Raw genomic sequence first — 25,477 nt, 5'->3', positions numbered from 1 at the left:
CGTAATTTGGCATTCTGCCGTTATGGATACATCGCATCACCCCCCCAAGCGGATCACTTACCTCTCACTGTCTTTCACTTACCTTCAGTCAGCCAGTAGGAGGCAGATCACCACCCAAACATCTTTTCATATTACCTCACCCCGAAGTTATTACTCAGAAGGGATTGTGTGTTGTGTTACCGCAAGTTTAGAGTTCTGATGGATGTGGGGGAAAAACTGTCCTTAAGACTATTTGTCCGTACTTTGTGGGACCTATAGCGTCTGCCAGAGGGCAGCAGCTGGAACAGATTGTGACCAGGGTGGTATGGGTCCCTGATGATGTTCCTGGCTCTGCTGAGGTAACGAGGGCTGGCAATGTCTTCCAGTGAGGACAGAGATCAGCCGACGATCTTCTGGGCAGTGTTAATCACTTTCTGCATGGCCTTTTTGTCTGCTGCTGTGTTTCCAGCGTACCACACTGTGATGCAGTATGCCAGGATGCTCTCCACAGTGGTTCTATAGAAGGTTACCAGAAGCTTGGTGTCCAAGTTGTTCCTCCTGAGTACCCTGAGGAAATGGAGTCGTTTCTGGGCCTTCTTCACTACTGCCGTGGTGTTTGTAGACCAGGAGAGCTTATCCATAACGTGGACCCCCAGGTATCTCTGGGTACTCTGGTTTCCTCCCACATCCCAAAAACATACAGGGTAGGCTGGTTGAAAACCCTAAATTAACCCTATGTATGAGTGTGAGCGTGAATAGTTGTCTTGTCTCCTGGAGCCCTGTGATTGGCTGGCGTGGTGTCCCCCACCTGGTGCCCATGATTAGTCGAAATAGGCTCCAGGATGGGGTGGCCCAGCGGTTGAGTGGTTAGCGCGTAGGCCTCACAGCTCTGGGGTCCTGGGTTTGAATCCAGATCGGTCGACCTGTGTGGAGTTTGCCTGTTCTCCCTAGGCCAGCGTGGGTTTTCTCTGGGTGCTTTGGTTCCCTCCCACATTACACAAACATGCACGGTAGGCTGATTATACACCCTAAATTAACCCTATGTATGAGTGTGAGCGTGAATGGTTGTCCTCGTGCCCTGCGATTGGCTGGCCACCGATGCAGGGTGTTCCTCGCTTTGTGCCCATAGTTCGCTGGGATAGGCTCCAGCACCCCCCACGACCCTTGAGTATAAACAAAAAAATGAATGAATGGGGTGTTGATAAGCCTTATTAATTTACTTTCTGACATTGACGACGATAAACGTCCAACCCGTTTTAACTGTGAGGGATTTCTGCAGAGAATGAGTTAAAAATGAGTCAATATTGAATCAGCAGAGCATTTGAAAATGACTTCACGAGGATAAATAATGCACATGCACGCAGCGTTCTCTTGCGGACTGATTTGACTTCTTCTCTGGTATTTTTAGAGGAAGCACCCCATGTTTGCAGATATTTAAATGAATGAACGCTCCAGTGCGCGTGCAAGAGACGCCGATGATAATAGGACGGAGTGAAGCTCCTCCCCTTTAAACGCTTTGACTTTCTCTCTCTTTCCCTTTAAACGTGAGCTCCACTCACTCGCTGGTTCTCATTTGGATCTTTGCCTTCTATCAAACCCACGCCGGGTTCTTGTTCCTGGTTTGAAGACCGGGTTTTCGATCCCTCTTTTTTTTGAGTAAAAACGCGTGGAAGTAGTTTCGTGGGCGGACACGAGGGAAGACGGAATGAAGCGTGCAAAGTGGCCGAGGGGCTGAACACAAATACACACACTGTGGCTGGTGAGTCCATGTGGTCTGAGGCTTTTTTTAAATACAAATGTTTGAAACCGAAAAAGGTTATTTTCTTAGGAGGAAATTAATACCTGTTGGTTTGACTTTACTGGTCGTATTCGTGGAAGTTGGTTGTATTTGTATGTTTTGTTGGATTGTTTGTTTGTTTGATTTTTATCGGATGTTATCTGTTTAGCTTGTAATTATTACAACTTTGGTCGCAGCCCTGTGCAAAGTTCATCTAGGAAATAATGTTGTCTAAAAATAAAAGGCGTGCCCTTTTCCAGCTTTATATTTTTCATTCATTTGTTAAGTCAACATTATTTGGGATTTGGGAGGAAACTGGCGTACCCAGAGAAAACCCACGCAATCCCGGGGAGAGCATGCAAATTCCACACAGTGAGGGCTGACCTGGGATCGAACCCACAATCGCAGAACTGTGAGGCCGACACACTGATGTTTCTGCCGCCTTGTACTTTAGATCGTTGCATTTTGACGAATTACGCTCCTATTTTAATTATTTAGTGAGTTCTCTTTGAGAAAACGTTTCAGGTGGGTCAGTTCAGGGGTGAGAGCTTAAATCAAGGTATTTCATTTATTCAAATTAATTTGCAAGACTATTTTTAGATAGGTTAGGTTTTAACTTATTGCAAGCTGTTGACATTTGACCCCCACTTCAGTCATTGGTAGTCAATGAATTGGTTGGCATTAACATGGATATGCGTCTAATCTATTTTAATTTTGAGGAACTAATATTGCTCTATCAGAATGGATAGGACACTCATACGGTGACAAACTAGTAATTTAAATTCACAGAAGAAAAATAAAAACAGCCACATGTGGCTTTAGAGCCGGAGATTGCCAGCTGTTGATTGGACGTCTATGGTCATCCACAGAGAGAGGCAAGCAGCTTTTGTTCCAAAAGTTGCAGTGCATGCTTTGTAAAAGGGAAAAATATCAACCTTTATTTGAATGTGTTTGTCAGTTTGACTTTCCATGGGAAAAGTGGAAAGCAATTTAATTAGTATGCGTCATTGCAAACTAACTGCCATTGACTGTATTTATGATGCGACCAATGCCTAGCTAATGTGTATTTTTCTCACCCTAAGTCGTGGAACCATTTAAAGTAATGTATAATTTGCACATTACCGACAATGTAATTAAATCAGTGTTTAATGTACTTGCACAACTGTTCCTGAAAAACTTATTTTTCCCTTAATGAATAGTTTACTACAGAATGGCTCATTTTTTCCTCAATTCATGGTATACATTAGATAATTATGTATGCACCATTAGGTTTTTCTGCACAACACCCAATAATGTTTAATAACAAGTAAACTGTTTAGTATCCATTTTGACTGGAGGGCTGACAGTAAAAAAAATAATTCCAGCACTCCCAGTTAAAATGGATTGGTTACCTTTTTAGCTGTTAATTGCAGCCAGTGAGTTAAAAAAACAATATTTTACTACATGGTTGCCTGAAATCTATAGGATTGTCTAAGTGTTATTTCTATGTTGAGAGACACACATTGACTCATAATGTACCTATATTTCTGCCAATCAAATTCATAAAAACACATGTAAAATATGTCATAACCCTCTTGGTTTTATCCATCCTGTTTAGTCTTTAGCGTCACACTGAGTTTCCAAACAAAGCCGCTATGGCTAAGTGGCTCAAAGACTACCTGAGTTTCGGCAGCAGGAAGGTACCCCCCCAGCCGCCCACGCCGGACTACACCGAGAGCGAGATCCTAAAAGCCTACCGCCTCCAGAGGGACCTGGACTTTGAAGACCCATACGAGGACTCGGAGAATCGGCTCAGGGCCGAATCCGGGACTTCGGAGCCCTCCACCCCGGTTTACGGCTCGCCCATGAAGTCCTTGAGCACGGATGTCAAATCTCCCAAACACAGACTCATCAAAGTGGACTCCCAAGACCTTGGGCGGACCAAGATCCTGCTCAGTGCCATCTCTTTGGATGACCAGCAAGAACCTGTGAGTATATCGGAAACAGCGCAGAGATAAAAACCCTTGCATGTAATGTCGGAAAAGAAGAAAAAAACGAGTGGTGACCGATCAATAACCTCTTTATTGTCAACAACTATCAGTGAAGCCTTCGTTCTGCAGACATAACAAGCTCTCTCCCTAATATTCAAGTCGTCCGTCTAATCACATTCAGAAACTGTCATGTTCCCACAAATAAACAGATTTAATCAAACCTGAGAACGCGAGAATTGTTAGGAAGTTTGATATTTAAATTATAGTCAAGTTAAACTTGCTTATCTGCTGCTTATCTCTGAAGAGATAAAAATTGGTGATCAGGTGTGCACAAAGTACGTAAAGCAAAATTAAAATTAATTTATTCTCATTACACATTTTGTGTAAGAAAACCCCCAGCTTCATATCAATAATTTGGACAATACAATATTGCCCATATATCCTACGATTCAATCTATATTTATACAATATTATTTACACATTTAACATGGTTACATTTCCCCAGAAGAAATTAAAAAATACAAAGCAATTTTGATGTTTCTTGCTGGAAATTTTCAGATATTTGAATAAAAAAAACTTTTTTTTAACAAACCAGTAATTCTAATTAATTGCTATTTTTGCATTTTGATTGAGGTATCAACTCAAATTAATGTATCCTTAGTCCTCATACATTTTGACAGTCTGATAGTCATCAACTATTATCACGTTGTCGATAATTTAAAAATAATAATAATAAAAATGACCTAGATTTGAGGACAAATTGTAGCTAGTACTTAAAGGTTGAAATAGTTATGTGAAGGGTCTTACTGGTTTTTTTTGTGCGGGTCTTCAGTTTGTAACCTGTGCTGTAGGTGTGACAAAGGAGCTTGAGGAGAATGCGAACGAGAAGGAGGAGCGAAGGGGGTGCAAAGCCCACCCCAATTCATTCTTGTCTCATTCAATATCAGCCTGACAGCATTATTGATCGCACTCAGCAAGCAAATGTGTGTCACAAATGTGTTTGCATAAATTGGAGACGGGTTCGCCACACGGCTATCTTGAGGGAAAGATGAGATAATAATTGATGACTTGAGCGGTGTGTAGAATTAGAGGTGGTCGCCTGTCCCCTGAGTTTAAAACCTTCTATAAATTATTAATCGGGTTTGGTTTTGCAAGCTGAGAGACCCCGAAAGAGCACATGTTGGAAGACGCTGTTGTTGATTGGTAGACACATCGATTATATAGTGACTTAAGGTAAAGTTTTTCAAAAAAATTCCTGCTTGTTTATGTCAGTTTAATTTTAGGTAATTATACTTTTTCAGATCCTAATCAATTTTATCCCTCTTTGGGGTAGAACTCGGTCCCTTTGGAGAGGTTTAACTTTGTTTAAAAAGTCTACTTTTTCAGACTTTGTGTGAATTTCAGACAATAGTTTGTTTGTTCCCTCATTATTTTCCCCAGTAACTGCAGGAAAATCTGCTCTCATTAAGACAAAAGATTCCTCTACATCGATAAACAACATAATCAATGAAGGTGCTTGAATCTAGCTTTATTTTTAGGCTTTGTTTGTGTTGAAGTGGGAATTGGAAGATAAACACTGCCAAGCAGTTTGCCAAAGAGTGATGGGCACATTTGTGTGTACATGACCACACTGTTTTTGACCTGCATCATGAAGTATTAATTGAATACAGAAGTAGTATTCTTAAAATGTGACAAACACATTCTCCTGCGACCAGGTGGAACTGCAAAGCAGAATATTGTTAAACATTTTGAACCCGGAGCACATTTGCATTGCTACTAAATATAACATCTGGGCCTTTTGTGGCAGTCTAAATGTTGTGCAAGTGTCACCATATTAACATAAAAACAGCAAGAGATCATCTACTTTGCATGCAAGCAATTCAGCAGGGATTTATTTTCTGGCAGAATTCATAAGCAATATTTCCTTGTTGTTCTACAAGTCAGGAGTACTTTAAAAGTCAATGTAGTCAGTGTTGGATAACTTTTATTGAGTCAGGATTTTTTCCTCAACATACCAGTTGAGAAAGGGTATATAATAAATGAAATAATTTAGTGTGTAGCTTTTTTTGCTGCAAACCAGAGTTGTTTGCTCAAATAACTGTTGCAGCATTTGCATGTGTTGTATTTAAGTCAATTAGTTGCATATATGTTTAAATGCTATAGGTGATTTTTTTTGTCTTTTTTTAGGCCGTGCCGTCTGCTCCACTGGCAGGCGACACCGATTATTCGGACCCGTTTGATGTTCGCTTGGACCATCGACCAGAACCAGATATAAAACCGGTTCCGTCTGAGAACAATGGATACATGGAACCGTATGAGGCCCAGCGAGTCATAACGGGTGAGTGGACATAATTGCCATGGTGATATAGAATCCAAATTGGCAACAGATGTGAATGGCAGTAATATTTAAAAACAAAAAATTGGCTACACATATGGTGAGATCTAAAAAATAAAGGAGTTTTCTGATAAACTGTGCAAAAATCTGCCATTCACTTCCTGTACGGTCTGCTTAGATGGCATTAAATATTCAAATACCATGAGGTATTTTTTTCTTTTTTTGTAAATCTTTTGAGGGGTTTAGATTACAACAGGGAAAGATAATGGTAGAAAAGTGTTTTGAGCAACAAGACTGATCTTAGACAAATATTGGAAAGTGGTATTATACTGCTGGGGACCCTCATTTCTCTCATTCTGAATGATGCCTTCAATGAAGCGTGTTTTTTGCAATTCCCCCCAGAAAACTACCCCTTTTTTCACATTTATTATTCAAGCAGATTTCTTGTATTTGATATGCTGCTGTTTTAATGACTAAAATGATGAATGCGATCCTTTCTCCAGCATTTCTTTTCCCAGAACAATGATGGTATCTTTGTGCTTCTCATCCCTTTGGAGTATTCCACTACCGACCCTTCCTCATCCCCTGTGGCTTCCTCCTTCATCATCTCACTCATGTCTACTGTTTTCCATTTGTTTCTCCTCCTGTAACATTTCTGTCTGGCCCTTCCCAGCATCCCATCTCTGCCCCATCCAAGTCATTTAGTGTAAAAGTGCTCCCGCTGCTTGCCCCACTTCTCGTCTTCCTCCTCCTCCTCCTCCTCTCTCCTTGTTCGTCTATCTGGCTTCATCTTAAGGGCTCTCCTTAGTCCCCGAGGGGAGTCTGGCTGTCTCGGTAATCTGTCTTTTAGCAAATTATTGTCTTGCTCGTTCTATGATGCCACTTCCATCTTGGGTGGTCGAAGATGCTGATAATGATTTAATGATTATGCACTCCTTTCCTCGGCTGGTGGCTGTTCTTGTAGCAGCTGGATGGAGACAATGGCACAAGATGAGAATCCTAAAATTGATTGAGTGAATGGACAAGCTTTGTCTCAGTTTTGATCTATGTGCTTTTGTCTGTCTGTCTTGTCTTACCTGAATCTGTCACAAAATCAGAGTTCAGACACAAAAACATGAGTTATAGTTAATTGTTTACAGCAGGGGTGTCAAACTCAGGTTGGTTCGCGGGCCGCGTTAACGTAAACTCGATTTCATGTGGGCCGGACCATTTTAGATAAACTTAGACTTTTTATAAATGGATTAAAAGAACTGGATTAAAAGCCCTGGATATTCAGTTTTTTATAGATCTAAAACAATGTTTATTTTAGCTTTTTTATATATATTTTTAGATTTTACAAAATGATTTTTGAACTAAAAACAGAAAAAATGGATTAAAAATTACAATTATTGATTTAAAAGGGGGAAAATCAGGAAACTTAATATACATCTATACTCTTCATTTTAATTTGATCCTAAAACAGAAAGTCGGAACTCATGGTTTACTTTCCCAGGCCACACAAAATGATGCGATGGGCCAGATTTGGCCCCCGGGCCGCCACTTTGACACGTGGTTTACAGGTTGTTTGTCCATAAGTTCTCAACGTAGGCTATAATTTTATTTCTGCATGTAACGTATATGTTCAGGTTGTATTTTCTTTTGAGAACCCATGATGCATAACGATAGATACCGTAGTTAAGAATCAATGCTGTAGATGACAGGGACATATTTTCCAATACTTTTCTTCACGGAGGTGCTTTCTTTAAACCTCGACACAAAGAAATACGACCTTGGAGCCATCCCATTTCTTCAGGTCTCTAATCTTGAATTGTTCTTACATGCGTTTTTTTATGTCAGCTTACTTCAGTTCCCGGCCTTGCTCACCTTTCTGTCAGATTTCCATTTTCTCTTTTTCTCTACGCTTGTGTTTCCCGCCATCACCTTTCCAATGAATTTCTCATTTTATTCCCCATCAGCCTGTTTTCAATTCCCCGCCTTCATCTTCGCCATCTCCCGGCGGCCCCCGCTGACACCTCGGGTTCCCGGCGCAGGTAGAGCAGCAGCTTGCGGCGCTGCCGTGCTTCTGTCGCCATGATTTAACATCAAACGCTGACAGATCTCCCACATGCGTGCTCAACAAAAACCACCCCCGCCCCCTCCCGCTTTCCCTGTCCCTGCTCCTGGCATGCCTCCTCCTACTCTCCCTCCCCATTTTCCTTCTTCAGAGCCTCTGGGCCTTCCCTTAGGGCCTCCACATGGTCGCCATGGTGATTAGCAGGGAGCGCAATGCTCGTCTTGATGTGGTGTGAAGGTTGAAGATTTTCCCCACCTTTCACCATGAAATGGTTCTCTTAGGCATGCATTAATTTATTTTTTGGGGGCAAAGTATACTTCGGTCTCATTTTTTTCTCCTGCCACCTGTTCTTAAGAGGCCACATTTTTTAGCACATTAGATAAAATGTGCAATGAGTACTTAACGTTTCTGGCTCCTGTTGATGAGATGCAGGAATCTGATTAACTTCTCTTGCTGGCGCCAATAATCCTTTTCATCCCAAGGCCATATTTGACTCCAAGAAAATATTCCTCAGCAGGGAGCTACTGAGAAAGTGATGAGAATTTTCTTCCGGGAACAAGGGTGGTGTTGTCGGTGATTGCTGCGGGGGGTCATGCAGATGAATGGAAGGCGTGTGCGTTTATGCTACTCGGCGTTGGAGCTCAAAGCGTTTTTAAGCTCGGATATGAGATTCTAAGCTGCGCCGCAAGCTGCGCAAACATCATTTGTCGAGCTCTTTTAATTCTAGTCATGTCAGCTCTCAACAGGCACTCTTGGTAGCAAACAATACCCGTGTTAATATTATTGCGACTGTGATCTTCTGCACGCTACACCGCGTGCCGTTTTCATGGATTTTTCCTATCTGCTTTGACAGAGCTGCAGCGTGGCCCGGGCGGAGGACGGGCACGGGGTGGGCTACAGCTGTACGACACCCCTTATGAAGACAAGCGAGGTGTTCAACGTCCAGGCTTTGCATTCGGAGAAGCACAAGAAGAGGGCAAGGAGGGCAGCAGGCTCCCGCAAGATGACGAGAGACCGGCGGATGAATATGACCAACCTTGGGAATGGAAGAAAGATCATATCTCCAAAGCTTTTGCAGGTAAACTTCTAAAAACGGTGAAAGCAAAACACACATGGCACATTACGTCTCACTGTAGCTTCCAGGACATAAAAGTTATTCAAGCCTGCTCTAATTTCTTGCATAAGTGTGTTGTAGAAGTAATGAAGGAAGGAAGAGTTACTTTTCAGTTTAGTTCTAGTTCTAAATATTCCAAGACAGTAATGGCGGATCAATATATATACCACTGTGTTTTTCCTCTTATCGGGGACTTGTGCAGGGATAAAAGTTAAAAGCAATTTGTTTTGCTATTTCACTTGTTTACAGAATGTTCAATCTGAGTGTTTCTAAAGGCTTGAACTGTTTTAATGTGCCACATGGGTGTTTAGAGTACGGCCATTGTGCTTGTTTATTATTCATTTATTTGTTATGGTGAATTCAGGAAAGAAAAGTTTTGCATTGTCCAACTGTCTTTGTGATGCTCCTTTTAATAGGGAGTCATCCATTACAGTGAGGAAGCAAAACAACAAATCAATAGCTGCTCCAGCGGGGAGTGAAAGAGTTTTCTTAATCTTCATGAAAGTGTGCCTCTGAATTAGAGATTGTTCAGTGTGTGGGTGAGTGCTAAGCCAACTCTCATAATGAGCACTTTTAAAGGGCGGAAAGCTGCCAGTGGGTTCACAGAGCACTCTTGTTATTCTACATGATGAGATTCTTATCTAATTGTCCCGGTTTTATAAAGGTCATTAGCCACCATCACCACATACACAAATATTTGATGCAGAGAACAGGGACCATTGTGACCTTCACTGTCAAATGACCCATCTATCTTCCCTTTATTGCCTTTTTAAACAACCCTTATTGAATATTGATTCCTTTCTTTTTACTCGTTTGACTGTTCCAAATTATTCATAACAACCTTTGGGTTTACAATGTGTCATGAGCGACACAAGTTTTGATTTTCCCGATGCAAATCCTCTAAAATGGGGACATTTTGACACATTTCAAGTGTTTTCCTCATCAATTCTCCTCAACTAGTAAATGTGTTCATTTTTCTTTTGATATATTATTGCTGAATATTTCAGTTGATGACAGACTTCACATTTAAGTTGGTGAAAAATCTGAAAAGTAATATACAAATAATGATTTGTCATTTACTGGTTATAATCAGGTTATAATCGGGGAGTGCTGGAGGCTATCCCACTATCATAAGCAATGGTGGAATGTAAAATAGGAATGTAGTCCGTTCAAGTGGATCAGTGCTCGCCACTAGAGGCCAAGCTGGCTTAATTGAGCCGCATCTTTCAAGTCAGCAAGGTCAAGGTGATGGGATAATAAATCAACCGTGCCTCGTCGGCACTCTCCTCCACTCCCACCCCTTAAGCCCACCTCTGAATGTGTATGAGCCTCCCACACCTCAGTTAATTACATGTCTACACCAGCATAACTGATCCAGCGCTAATAAGAATTACGGTGAGAAGGACGGCAGCTCTATTTGTGCTAGAATTGCATTAGTGGAAAAAAATAATGGAGCAGCAGGTGTTCTGCTGGTCATTGATGCACTCCTGCTATAGCGCCGATTATTTTAAGCACACACTTTTTACCTGTTTATTTATTAACACTGGGAAACTAATGATACCCACACTCATTTTTATTATGCATTTTCAATCTGCTGCAATTAGCCTGGAAATGATTAAATCTGACGGCCACGAGTTAATCTCCGTGACTCCAGCCGAATACCCGGAAATTGAACTTTGCACATATGCCATAAAGCGGGTATTAACAAAATTCAGTTTCCCCTTTTTTTCCAATTATGTAAAATGCTACTGCAAAAAAAAACTGGTTAAGTGCACCGTGTCAAAAGCGAGTATAGGGCCTCAAATTATAAAGGTAATACGCCTTCACATAACATGCACTCAAACGCCATAGTTACACAGCAGAAAGGGGGAAAATGCTTACTTTGCTGAAGTCCTTTGACCTCCTGTCATTACCATTTAGTGTACTGAGTGCTGGTGCTGGCACATTTTGCCTTCCGTGATGCACCAAAGCACGCTAGTGTAAACAAACAAACAAACAATTTACCCCCTCATTTTTACCCTTAATCAATGGACCCAAGGCTACCTTTCATGGATAGAAAACAGCTGGCGAAAAGGAAAGCGAGGGACACTGCAAAAGGTTTCATGAGGGAATAAAAAGGTGTGAAGGAAAAGGGCCGCGAGATATCGCATCCAAGGATAGCTGAAGAGGAGGAGCTTAGAGACGAGGAACAGCTCAGGGCTGTGTTGAGGTTGGGGGTGTGCAGGGCCATGATGGCTGCTCCCATCAGTCATTTGCGAACACATGATCGCACTTTTTTTTTTCTCAGTGGTGACAAGGCTGTCGCCATTGCCCTTTTTCCCAGCAGATGTGACACGCTCCCTGGAATAACCTGCTGGAAGGGTTGAAGGCGAGTGTGCACGTGTCTGCATGGGTGGGTTTGCAAATAGGTGCAGGTGGGTGGGTCGCCGTGGTCTTCCCTTGTCTCATCAACGCCTTTACGAAAGGCAAATGTACGTTCTGTACTCGAGCAGCTTTTATCATTAGATGGTTAAATGAGGAGTGAGAGGATGTGGCGTGCCAATGGTCCCTATGTTGGTATAAATGAGTGCGTTGGTGTTAATGCCTTGGGAGGGGGAGGACATGCGAGCACTAATGAGGTTTTTCTTCTCGTATTTGTCTTTACATTTTTAACTGTTAAATTATCGTCACTACTTCTAGACTGCGGGGGTGTCAAACGTGTTTTCTGTGTGGACTAGTTTGTATTTATGGTTGGAGTAAACTAAATGTTAAGTATAGGGATGCACAGATATCACTTTTTACATAGCCAGAGTACAAGGATTTGTTTTGATTGCATAGCATACTTGCCGATAATGGGCATTGATGAATGATGATACTGTTATTTTTTTGAAATTGTGATTAGAAAGTTAAAAAAAATCCACATACATACTTGGAATGAAGAAGTTTTTTTAAGCAGCAAACTATTATTGATAATATCGAACCGCGACTTATACTCTGGTGCAACTTACAGTCCGAAAATATGGTAATGTTTGTATGAACACTATGCAAAAGGAAGTTATGCGTATAAAAGAGAGAAGTCTGAAGAGTATGTTAAAGATGGGAATAAGGCTGCCATGTTACCTTTTGGATGTACGCTGTAAAGTGGGCGAAAAGAAACCCTTGCTAATGCCACACATTCTAAAATGAAACTGTGGTACAACAGGTACTCCTGTTAATGAAAATAAAACTGGGCCTAATAGTAACAAGGCATTTTATAGTTTCTTTGTCGCTCGATTCCCTCTTCAAAGGTTTTAAAAAATATATATTGGCCAAGTCGTCCATTTCGACAATCTGTGTGAGTCTGCCCAGGGCCTCGAACGTGACGTGCTTATTACTTTTTTAACTTCAGTCTTTGAAATATGTCACCAGTCCCCCTATAGCAGCTCAAATTACTACGCTCATTAATTCACGGACATCAACATCACGCCGGGCAGTGGGAGATTGGCCCTGCAGCTGCTCAACACCAATCAGCAAGTTAATGGAAGGCACCATCTCATTAGCCCTCTGATGGCCACACCTAATGAATAGATGAATTATAGAATTTTCCTCTATAAGTTTAATTCCATATAACAGCTTTGAACAGGTTGTTATACGTGAAAGAGATACGTGATCTTTATGTAAAGCAACTCTCATGGGACTCACCACATTATTGATTTAAATAAAAAATCTATTTATTTTTCAATGCTGAATATTTTCTCATCTTTTTGATGGGCTCTCGTCATTTATAGCAAGGAAACATTTGACCTCAGGTAAGTGCTTTCAAACTGCAAATATAAATTCAAAGAATGCTAAAATGAAAAGTAGAAAGTCACTGTATTTCAATTCCTAAGTTTTTTTTGTGTTTTTTTTTATTCTAGAAGATTTTCTGAAATGATTTCTGAGAGCGGAATGCAGCAGTTGTACTGGATTGTGTTGCTATGGAAATGAGCTGGAGTTGGCTGCCACTTATGATCACTAATGGCCATGTCTTTAGACATGGTGAAACAGTATTTCATTCATTGCCCAAGGTTAATTGTGTATGCTGTATTCTAAGTATCCATACAACATAGCTTGCTGGTCTTCATGCAGCTCACCATTTAATATGACATGCCATTCTTAGTATCATTTCTCTCCCGTGTCACTAAATGAAGGAAGTTTGGTGTTTTCTTTACATCTATAAATAGGAATCATATGGGATGCCACATTGCTGTACTATTGTTCCCCCAATGCTCCTCCAAAGGAAACGTCTAAACATTGCCTTTAAACATGCACATTGGGGTTAAGGTTAAAAAGAAATGATGAAAAGATGTTCAGAGTAGCTCAGTTCAAAGCTGCAAAAGTAATAGTAGCTGAAAACAGAGACGGAAGACATCTGCGGTCTTGCAGGATCTGCTTGTTTTCGGAAGAACTGGGGTCATTTGACTTCAGTGAAAAGGGTTAACTCGCTGTAATTCCCCTTTAATTCGAAGACATTAGATAGCTCTACGCTATTGTGAGAACTATTTTGTTTACACTTTTGAATATATTTGGAGTATAAGAACCTAGGCGACACGGACCAAAAAATGTGGCTCTTTCCAATACAAAAGTTTCAATTTCTCTCCAATTTCATTTCCATCTTTCCTATATTTTTGCCAATCCGGTAACAATTTACCACTGTACTACCTTGACAGATGGTAGGCATGTGTGTGCGCAGGCTCGTTTCTGTGTGTAAGAAGTGTCTGGATGTGGGATTTGTTGTCTGAGTGTGTGTGTGCTTGGAGCAGTTGGAGCCTGACTCTGTTTTGTGTGGCTGTGTGCATGGAAACAAACACGCCGTCAAAGAGAGAAAAACAGAAAATGAGATTTGCAGTGCGGTGCTTTGTGAAGGCCCCACGGGCCGTCATCAGAGAGCAGCCTCTTCATCAATTTAGTGGCGCCTCGGAAGGACTTTTCCTTGTCACGTTTCCTCGTTCTCCCCCATCACTCGCCGTTTTTACTTCTCCCCAGCCGTGACCTTTGCCCGACATCAATGGAAAGACGTGTTCTTTTGTGAATCATTTGCGGTTAGGCTGAGTTGATGGAAGTCAAGTCGAGCACTTGGAAAAAGAGCAGGCAAATACAGTAAATCGTTGCTTTTTGTGCGATGTAAGACTCGGGCGAGAAGCAAAGTTTGGGAATAATAGAACACTTTTTTTCCCAATCTCATCTCATTTTCTGAACTGCTTCAGCCTCACTAGGGTGGGGGGTGATGGAGCCTATCCCAGTTGACACCGGGCCAGAGGCGGGGCACACCCTGAATTGGTGGCCAGCCAATCGCAGGGCACAAGGAGACAAACAACCATTCACACTCCTACCTAGGGGGCAATTTAGAGTGTCCAATCAGCCTACCATGCATGTCTTTGGAATGTGGGCGGAAACCGGAATACCCGGAGAAAACCCACGCAGGCCCAGGGAGAACATGCAAACTCCACACAGGTCGACCGACCTGGATTTGAATCCAGGTCCCCGCACTAACCTCTCAGCTGCCGGGCCGCAATTTTTTTTCTTATTTTTTGAAAATTATTTTTGGATTACCTATAATTCTGCCTGTGGGTGGGGCTAGTAGGTGACATGCTAACCACTTGTTAGTCTGTTTGACTCGCAGTTCTCAAATCAAGGGTTCAATCCCAAACTCTGGTATGTTCTTGCCCAACCTGGGTTTTCTCTGGGTTTCCTCCCACATCTCAAAAACATGCATGGTTGAACACTCCAAATCCTAAATTTCAGTGTGCCCTGCGATTGGCTGACACCCGATTCAGGATGTACCCTGGCCATTTCCCACGATTGGCTGGGAGAGGCTCTAGCACCACTGGACCCTGTCCAAAGTCCATTTGCAGTAACCTGAGCTTGGAAGACCAGACTTCTATTTCATAGCCTTTTTGTCCAGCTCTTCCCGAGGGGATTCCATAGCTTTACCAGAGCCTCTTATAGGTGGATTGTTCCAAGAATACCCCAGGAGCTTCTCTTGAAACCATTCTAACTGTGTTGATGTCCACGTCACCTCATCTGGCTCTTCTGAACGCAGAATCACAATGACCGTTTGGGTTCTTTACAAAAAGAAAAAACAGAGTAGAGGGGATAAAGATCAAGGCATTATTTCCATCAGGAATGAATTCAATACTCAGAATTGATTAGCTGTGACCAATCTGCTATAAAAGTGTGCGAATATGCGTTTCCCTGCACTGACATAAGGTGTTAATTATCTTGTCTTTATGGGGGGGCAGACTGTGTATGACCAGCAGAAGGTCTTTATGGCTGCGTTCATGCCAGCCCCTTTTAAAAAAACAGATGTCTTCATTAGTGGACCCATTGAAGCTGTCTTTGTACCCCCTCTTCTCTTTGGGGCACACTGCACCAAAACAGCAGGTGTGCTTGAATATGTACCTGTCACTCAACTGAGGCAAGATGTTCTATTAGCCCTGGTCGCTCCTTCCCATAATTATGAGGGAATGAGAGTTCCGCGTTGATGTCAGATTTGGCCGAATTATTCGATGGCTCTGATTTCGCAAATTGAGCTCGACTGGGAGATAGAAATGAGGGGAATCTAAGTAGAATTGACAAGGTTGTTAGCACTTAAGTGAGCACGCCCCTTTTGTCTGAGACTCTTTGTTTTCATGGGAGGCTTTGTGCTGTATCAGAGGACAAAGCAGGGCACACGCTACTTTCAGCGCATGGCACATAATCGGGTTTGTGTTGTCTATGGCAGCCAGACATTCCCTGCTAGGGCGCATGTGTCGTCTGTCTTATCGAGATGCTTTGGGAGGGTGTTGTCAGCTAAATAGATAAACTAGCGTTTAAATTATAATCCACTGAAATTAGTATAGGGGAAAGTAAAGACAACTTTTTTTGAAATTACGAAGTGCTTGGATTACTTTGAATAAAAGATCAATTCAAGAAAAGATCATTGGAACTTTTTGACAAACTCAAATTTGGTTGAATTTTTTCCATTGAAGAAATAATTGGTGGAGAGACGAGATGAGTTGAGTTGCAAAGTTATCAAAACTACTACAGTACTTTTGTAAACCAGTCCATCTATGTTTCTCAGCCATTTTATCAGTACTGTCCTATAGAAGCCCCCACAAAAACCAGATTAAAAATAAATCATCCTAAAAATTATTAATCATCCAATCCTACTCAAGATAAATAAAACATCTGGACTCAAAAACTGAGGATTAAAAACCTTATGATTACTTTTTCCCCCCTCCCCAACAGTTTTTGTTACACAATACATTTGTCATCAGATGTGTGTGTGTGTAGCTCGTGGCATTCAGGGTTGTTGTTGACCCAAATCACTCCAAATCTGAGCAAAAGAATGTTCTAGTGTCTTATATATTGCTGTTTTATTCATGGATTCGAGGTAAAAAGGGCAGCGGAGTGACTGGCAAGTGTTTTCAGTGTCAGGTCTTTACATGAGCCAGGTTGTGGGGTGCCGGGCCATACTTTGGTCCTGACTTTGGTGACATTACGGCCTGCTCCAGATGGGCCCATTGTACCGCTCCACGCATCAATAATTCACAGAGACAGAGAAAGTGGCGGAGTGTGTCTGCCTGCTCAATAATTAACCAGTGAGGGGAGGGATGCATGTTTGTACAGCCAGGTCCTTCTCCCAACGCCCATTCAAATAGCCTTTGAAGCAATGGGCTTAGAGCTAGATGGTGAGGATCTTTACATTTATCACCTCATTAAAATATCTTTTTACCTTGTATTTGTTTTATAATCTTTTTATCCCAAGTATCGCCTAAAACCGGCACATCCAAATCGCATAATGTGCGCTTGTGTCAGACTACAGAGACGACAGATTATTGTCTGGTATAGTAGATAATGAGCTATTTTCAGCTCTGCCTCACTGTGCCCCCCATCACCCCCCGTCTTCTCCCTCCACCATAGGTAGGATAGTGGTAGAAGCATTTTCACAGCCCCTGCAATTACTCTGCCTCATGGCACACACGAAGCCTCATTTTGGTCCCGGTTGCTGATGCGGCCATGCAATTCCTCAGCGTCAGATAACCGTAAACAATACAGGCTCAGAGTGTATATTTTAAATGAGCTCCCATGATGAATGGCTGCTTCCAGAGGATCTGTTGTATACTGTCCTAAGCGAACGGAAATATGAGTTTTGAGATGTGTCCGCGGAAAGGTTGAATATAATGTGCTCTATGATGGACATAAAGGTCAGATTTTAAGACCTCCTGCAGGATATAAAAGCAATGGAGGTCATTCTTCAAGGTAGATCTTTGAGCTGGCATCCAACTGCCTGCCACCAATGATTCCAGTCTATAAATAGTGCTAACTGCATCTTTACTTGATTTCTTTGGCATTCAGTCTTTCACCAATTGTGCCCTTTTGCACTTTCAACACACAACGGGGGAGCATCCTGCCACCATATCTCACTTCTGTTTGCTTCCTCTCATTAAAATCTTGCACTCAGTTTGAATCTCACCAGTTTGTCATCACCGCCTCTTTCACATATCTGCTTTTTGTTGAAGCCATCTGTGCTTTTCTCACTCTGTGGCTCTTGTTTCTCTCACCTGATAGCACTCCCTTCCCCGCAACCCCAATCACCCCTTCTTCCTGTATTAGAGATGAGAGAGTTGTCAGAGGTGTCCTGGCCTGCCCCCACTGGGTCAGAGGGGGGCAGAGGCCTCTGCTAAAGAGCAATGTGACCTCTTGCCCTGAACACGACCCACCATTTTCCAAACATTTGCTCCATCGTCACCACCCCTTCCCCCAAATGCAAACATCTGCAGTCACAGTGACCTCTTTAACTCCATCTGTTGCTCTACACCTGCTCTATATTTAGCTTCAGATTCCCAGACATTGAAGTTTAGAGCATACGACATATGCAACATTTTTTTTCAATAAGAAGGTGAAGTCTATAAAGCATATTTTCACAAGCGATTTATTTTTATCACTTCATGCTAGTAGTTGATTATTTTTTTCCATCACTTCCTCTAAACAAATTTCAATTTTATTCTGATAATGAGCTATTTTAAAACTTTTGTGTATGTATATATTTATGAGGATAGGGTGTCCCCCGCCTCTGGCCCGGAGACAGCTGGGATTGGCTCCAGCACCCCCTGTATGCCACCTTGACACACAATTAGCTCGGCTTTCTCGCTGCCAAAAGTCTGTCATCACCTGGTTCTCGATAAATTGGGGGCAGCTGAAACGCCCCTCTTTACCAATAAAGGGCGTCGAAATGACCGTGTTCAACATCAAAGGAAAGACTTGACAAGCAGCTGTGACAAGTCGTTTATTTTAGCCGAAACTGTCGGCACCACACTTTGGTCCTGATGCGACCTTAACAATTGTTAAATGAATCAGATATGCATGTTTAAAAAAATGTGTGTGTTATGATGTCGTGGTACAAGCGAGACATTGTTCTGACCTTAAGAAAACTAACAGACTGGATCAAATCTTACTCTCAGGCAACCTACCAATTGACGTAATGAGCACCCCTGATCTAAGTGACAAATACTAAGACTGTCTTTTTCCATCTCTCTGCCAACAGTGCAATTCGACGGCCCCGAATGGGACCGCTCGTCATCACCTACCGAGCGCTTGCGTCCTCCAGGGCCACGGTCCAGCCCACTATTGGGTGGCGGGATGAAATTTCGAATGCCCCAGGAGGGCCTCACCATGGTGGGGGAGAGAGTGGACCCAACACAGCCTCTGGAGAAGCAAGTGTACGTATTGTATACCCTCCTTTTGAAGCACATATCACTTTCACGTGAAGTATCGGAGCAGAGGCCACAGTGCAGTTGACATTTCATTAGATTAAGAGGTTGGCATGATTTCATATTCATTGCTCTTCTGTCCATTAGTTTAATCATCTCAATTTAATAGATGGCGACATGATAAATGTTTGGTTGTGGTCGCACTGCTGATGCATTTAACACTAACTGTTGTCAAAAGATATCCATAATGCTATGCAAAATGAATGTGTATTATGTGACATCCCAAAAACAGGTAATTGACATAGATTTATATTGCTTCAACATTTTATTTTTTCATTTAAAGACAATTTGTGCCATTCAGCTGACTCCATTTTGATCCTTTTAACAAGCGTGGACGATGAAAAGCATTAAAGTGGCATCCAGCAGAACTCACAGCACTGTAAAACATTACAGTAAAAACTAAATGGGTCTGAACATGAAAAACACCAAACAAATTCAAACTAATTAGTATGTTAATTCATGGTATGATGTCAAAATATTTGCCTATTCTATCTGTTGTCTGACAACCAGCATATACTTGCATATAATACATGTATTATAAGTATATGATGTAACGTTGCATCATATAGTATTTTAAACTCTCCCCGGCCTATTTTATTTTTGTCTAATCAATTATTAAAATGAAAGTTTCCGGAAAACCAAACTTGGAATGCCCAATTACCTTTTAGTGCCTGTGTATTGAATTATTTGTTCTATTGTCCATTGCCACATACAGTACATTAAAAGTTAAATTTGCATGAAAATGTATTTGCGTGCCTGCGTGAGCACACCCTTGGATCCTGCACTCTATGGAGCACATGAATGAGGATGAGTGAGTAAATATAAGCGGGTATGTTGGGGTGTTCGTGAGAGTGTGCGCTCAACCTTGTGTGTGCTCGCATGTATGAGTGCCTGCGTGTAGTTTTATGCGGGTGTGTTGAGTGTTATTCAGCGTGGGGTGAGTATGCAATATGAGCGTGGGAGAGCTTGTGTTGGCAAGGATTGAGTGCTTGAGAGAAAGAGACAAGTCAGAGAGCAAATGTGGGAATGACCAATGTCGTGGTGTGTGTCTCTCAGGTGGTACCACGGTTCGCTGTCTCGGTCCGAGGCTGAGTCGCTGCTCACGTTAAGTAAAGAGTGTAGCTACCTGGTGAGAAACAGCCAGACCAACAGATGTGACTTCTCGCTTTCCCTAAGGTACACCAACACACAAACATGTTCGTTCTGAGGCAGGTGATTTATAAGCCCAAGAGTTACGGAGGTCCTGCTCCATCCATTACATTTTTTGTTGCATTAATTGAAACAATTATAATAATTAGGCTTGTTTTCCTTTAAATTAGTTGATTGAATTGCATCTATCACAAATTTTTGAATTGGCTTATTCTAAACTGTTCAATGCAGTACTATTGGTCAATAAACTGGGATTGTATTTGATTAAATAATGTTAAATAATGGTTATTTGGATTAATTATAATGATGAAATATACTTTCTAAAAAGAGCATTCATTTTAATTTGAACATGAAAATACAGTGAAAATATTGGGGGGTGTACATTGTAATTTGATAAAAGTATAGTAATAATGAGCATGATACTGGTTAAAAAGTACATTTTGGTTACTGGATTTTCCAGACGATAAGTCACAATTTTTTTTCATAGTTTAGCTGGAGTGTGACTTAGATATGTATTTTTTATTTTTGTTACTCGGACTGACGACACATGCACATTCAAGTTGTGATTTTTAGGCTACAAGTATCTCCAAAAACTATATATATTTATCAAACTCATAAAAACACTTAGATATACAGTTTTAAATAATGAAAAGAATTATGAATAATCACTATAAAACCAGTAGGAATAATGTTATAATATAGCATTTGGGTTGATGTTTATAACGCCTCACCTACAAATGCTTTGTGACATATAAAATTCAAACATGGCCTTCAAGCAAAGTTTGTTCCCCGCTGTTCTAAACCAAGCATACTACCTGCATGCTGCTGTCTCCTGCAAAGCCTGTGTGAGGACACCTGAATTGCCTCGCACAGGCGATTGCAGTCTGGCATACACGCACACCTCTATCTGTCCGAAGCCTCCTCCTTTCATTCATCACCCAAACTTAGGATCACTGCCACACCGCTTCCTCCTCCACTCCTCATTTGCAGGCTGCAATAATGCTTATCTGGTCAAATCTCTCTCTTGTAATTACGACCATGATCCATCGCTTCTGCCTCCCATCACGCCTCTGTCCTTGTCTCCCCCGTCTCACCCTCTCTACTCACCATAGCCCCCTTCCGTGGTCTCAAAGGGCCCCCCCTTAAGTGGTAATCAAGCAGGTAGCGCACACTTCAGTGCACACATCATCCTCTCCGTAATCACTAATGAATATGAATCGCCTTCTGCTGGCCACACAAGGAGGGAGCTAACTCGCTAGAGAGATGGGAGTAAGAGGATGGGGAAGGCTGCACGTAAACAACTTTGTGCATTACTCATACATTTTTTGCACACTTCCTGTCGGTCAGGCTGCAAGGTCGCAGCTTTGGTTCCACGTCTGGCTCTCGTCAAGTCGAGAGAAACTCATTTGAGACAATATGGCGTCTCGGGATACACTTGAGATTTTATTAATTACAACCTCCAGGATGACTTTTGATTTTCTTAGTGAGTGACTTGAGCTTTTGATTATATTTAGGGTTTCACTTCCCTGTGACCTTTAAATATATTTCTATAATCGCCGGATTTGGCTGCCGTCAAACCAGATAAAAAGCTGTAAAAGCGTCAAAGGTTGCATCCTCTGAAGTTTTTTCCCCCCCAGAACTTTTGATCTATTAGTCACTTAAATTTAATAATAAACAGACTCAGCCGGTGGGATTGTATGTCCTTTTGCTTAGGGAAGCTGCATATAATAGACTCAATGTATGACCAAAGTAGGTAAATAATTCACTTTGATCTCTTTAACCTTTTTTATTGGACGGGCATTTGGCTTCTAAAAACAAAGCTCTGTTTCGTCTTCTTCAGGCTATTGTCAATACTCGCTGAATTTCAGCCTTAACGCAAGCATTCCGTCCATGAAACAACACTTTTTTTGTGATAACAATGAGAACAGAACGACCTTTGTGCCAATAGCCAAAAGAATGTCAGGGTTCGAGTAAGTAATCGACAGTAAAGCTCTAATTTCGCTGACCCAAGCCTGGTCGGCGCATTGTTTTGATTTGGAAGCGATTAGCACATCAATTATGGTAATTTCATTGTGAAAAACCAATTCCTTGATGTTACGCTCTTTGTGCTAAGGCGTGTTTGACTAACTTTACTAAAAGAGCTACCTGATCCTCACAGGAAGACATTATTGATGTCACTCGGTAGAGCGTATACCTCCACCCGGGCTGAACCAATGTAAACATGTCGATCTGCATTGCTCGTCAGCATGTTCCACTCTAGGACTGGTGGGAACAAAATGTCTGTCACTCCTAACCACAACTGAAAATGCTTAATATGCTGGGAGCCTGAACGGGGTTGATTCGAGTTTTCTCATCCACTTTGGTTTAAGGTACATCAGCCGTCACTATTCATTCTGAAGGAGATGGGCACATTAGAATTACTGTATTTTCTCGCAGATAAGCCGTATTTGTAACAAAAAATAATAATACTAAATCAAGGGTACTGCTTATATGTGCAGAAATTAGACTTGACACAAAAAGGAAACACCATAACGCAAAACAATGCCGTGTGCGGTCGATTGGTCGCCGGTCTTTTGGTCGCCGGTCTTTTGGTCGCCGGTCTTTTGGTCGCGGGCTTTTGGTCGCCCGGACCGCGACAACGGGCGACCAAAAGACTGACGACCAAAAGACCGGCGACAAAACAAGGTAAAACAACACGGTCTACGCATCAATAAAAGCCAACAATGGCCATGCGCAGTTTCACTGAGCCGGCGTACGAGTGTAGAAGAGTTTGTAAGTACATGCGTTGTCCCTTTAAGAAGCTACGTCAGTCAGGGTCTTAACAAGTTCCCCAACAAAAAACAATAAAAGTTCGGGAAATTTGGAGCTTTTCTTTAGCCTAATAATTAATAGGGCATTAAGTATGACTAAATAGTAATTTGCAGTTTGTATTTAGGGAATTTGAGCAACGATTTAAATGGTAATTATCAATAACCTTCCAGGCGACCAAAAGACCGGCAACCAATCGACCGTGTACCGACAATGCAGTGTATACGGTCATTTATTTCAAAATAGAGCCTCAAGGCACCGCCATCTTACCTTTTACGAGTAGTTAAACTAGACTCCCTATTAAAACCATGAATATGGAGGTTAAAACTGTGAATCAGGGGGCGTCGTATACGAGAGGAATCGTAAAATTCAATGATTTTAAGGCAATTTTAAGGAGTACGGATTACACGCGGTACATGGCAGCAAATTGAGATTACACTCTAATTGGATTTTTTTTAAAGAAGTTAAAGGGATTACACTGCAAGGGAAAAAAATGAAAACATTCATGGAACAAGTATCAGAATAGAGGATGTGAATGTAGTTCCTGGTTTAAGCCTGGCATCTCTTGATACATGAACAATGGCCGTTATTCTCCAAACTATTGAAGTAAAGTTGACCACGACCACACGGGACCTGCATATTTTTCATTCACCTTCATACTCCAACGTGTTTCCCTTTCTCTTGTTACTTCCGCTTGTACTAATCCTCATCCATCATCCATCATAATAATCCCTTGCTCCCCGATGCAGTGGAGAGAGTGCACGACTGACTACCAATTTCCCCCTTTAAGCGTGACTCCACCGTCGTAATTTGAGATCGTTGTTTTGGTCCCAGGAGCTGCCAGGGTTTCATGCACATCAAGTTCACGCATGGCAAAGACGGCAAATACGTGCTGGGACACAACAGCCCGTCGTTCGACTCCATCCCTGAGCTGGTGCACTTCTACACTACGCACAAGCTTCCCATCCGTGGCGCCGAGCACCTGTCGCTGCTCTTTCCTGTGCTGGTGCAGACGCTCTGACTCTTAAAAAGTTTTTTTGGGGAGAAACTTCAAAGTCCTTTGTCTGTTTTTTTGGGGGGGGGGGGGGACTGGACCTTCCACTGCTGTTCCCCTTGTGCCAAACGTCGCTAACATCCGAGAAGATGGATTCCCCCGAAAAGCCAATACCCGAACTCTTCTTTTTCTCTCGTTCTCGCTGTCGTTTTCCTGGGGAACCAGGCGTGGCGGACTGCAGGACATCAAAAATTCTCATTTTCATTTCTTTTGGGGCCATGTCTGTCACAGCTGAGGAGGTTAGTGGAACCTCGGGAGAAGTAGGACAAGATTCCCTTTTGCAGAGGAGAGGCTGCCGAAAATTGAGATTCAATTACTGCTGTTTCACCAAAAATAGCCACCTCATTAGCAATGGTTGAATATTCCTCTTGTCATATTTTTCACATTTATACTAGGATCAATAAATGGAACTATACAGGATGATGTGTGTTTTTTCATTGTTGAGCTAAGGAAATCAATAAGTATCACACAAGGCATTGGTAAATGTATTTTAGATGCCGCTATACGTTGTGAATAGGCACTTTGCTACGTGCCACGGGTAGTTTGGTATATTGATAGAAAATGTAACTGGACAGATTATGCTTAAAGAAGACAGTGAAGAAACAAAAGGTGGTATGCTAATACAATATCAGAAGTTAATATATAAATGCTACCTAGTTATATGTAGCGTTGCAATCTCATTATACTTCATTTACAGGCTACAGCTTTGTCTAATAGAAAAGAAAATCCTTCTATCATTTGCAATTTACAGCCCATTACTTAACATATTTTGTCTACTATATGAATAACATATGCTGCATTAGTGCTTGTTCTTACTCATAAATCTAGTACAAACTAAACCAAGATTCTAACACAGACACTATGCCTGTGAAGCACCCTCATGCTGTACTGTTCCACCTATGCTAAAATACATGTTGAGTTTCTCCTAATGACAGGGCCTTTTTTTCCTTTTCATGTAAAACCGCACTCAAACCTTAGTTCTTTGTTGACAATTTTGGCTTGGCTGGAAAGAAGCGTTTCTGTCTCCGCTGACTTTAAACACCATATTTGAAGGCTGCAGGCTAATCAGGAAACACTTGAAAGCGCCGTCCTTTTCTCACACTCCTTCCCCCCCATAGGTTTGATTGCGGATTGTCCCCCCCCCCCCTGCCAAGTGATTTTTAGAAGCTGATTGGTGTGAGTAAATTCGTGCCATCTGGAGTTTCATTTTTTTTTTCTTCTTTTTATTTATTTATTTTTTAAAGCTACCATTTCAGATTCTCTGTTAAAACTTTGATTGGCTAAAATTCACGGGGTATAAATTGAACCTAGGAACATATTTTTCTGTACGGCATCAACGGTTTTGCATTGGTTTTTACCACAAAACAGCTAAATAAGATATAAATTCAGGAATTCTAAACAGCGAATGAGGGAAACAGTCACAGCCAAGTAAATAAACTAAATTTAAATAGTCATTAGATTGTTTGAATACCTGTTTTGCGCATTC

At 41.7% G+C, this 25,477-nt stretch overlaps 1 protein-coding gene across 2 annotated transcripts; it reads left to right on the top strand.

Moving 5' to 3' along the window:
* Positions 1–1,470: 1,470 nt before the first annotated feature.
* Positions 1,471–24,411, top strand: shdb (Src homology 2 domain containing transforming protein D, b). 2 transcript variants are annotated; one of them, XM_077608075.1, is made up of 8 exons: positions 1,471–1,738; positions 3,354–3,435; positions 3,502–3,723; positions 5,914–6,064; positions 8,968–9,192; positions 18,755–18,929; positions 20,037–20,156; positions 23,772–24,411. In XM_077608075.1, the coding sequence occupies exons 2-8, from the start codon at positions 3,391–3,393 to the stop codon at positions 23,956–23,958; spliced, it is 1,125 nt and encodes a 374-aa protein (XP_077464201.1). In that variant the 5' UTR covers positions 1,471–1,738; positions 3,354–3,390; the 3' UTR covers positions 23,959–24,411. The 2 variants fall into 2 exon arrangements, with proteins under 2 accessions (XP_077464201.1, XP_077464200.1); XM_077608074.1 differs by having other exon boundaries at positions 1,476–1,738; positions 3,354–3,723.
* The last annotated feature ends 1,066 nt before the right edge of the window (positions 24,412–25,477 follow it).

The sequence above is a fragment of the Stigmatopora argus genome, chromosome 8 (assembly GCF_051989625.1).
Source record: "Stigmatopora argus isolate UIUO_Sarg chromosome 8, RoL_Sarg_1.0, whole genome shotgun sequence".
Taxonomy (NCBI): Eukaryota; Metazoa; Chordata; class Actinopteri; order Syngnathiformes; family Syngnathidae; genus Stigmatopora; species Stigmatopora argus.
This window is presented reverse-complemented; position numbering and strand designations above follow the sequence as displayed.

Excerpts from the sequence above, each read along its gene's own strand:
- shdb (XM_077608074.1), top strand. The coding sequence starts at position 3,391 with ATGGCTAAGTGGCTCAAAGACTACCTGAGTTTCGGCAGCAGGAAGGTA. Across the intron at positions 3,724-5,913 it reads TGGATGACCAGCAAGAACCT|GCCGTGCCGTCTGCTCCACT; the intron begins GTGAGTATATCG and ends GTCTTTTTTTAG. Across the intron at positions 20,157-23,771 it reads GACTTCTCGCTTTCCCTAAG|GAGCTGCCAGGGTTTCATGC; the intron begins GTACACCAACAC and ends TTTTGGTCCCAG.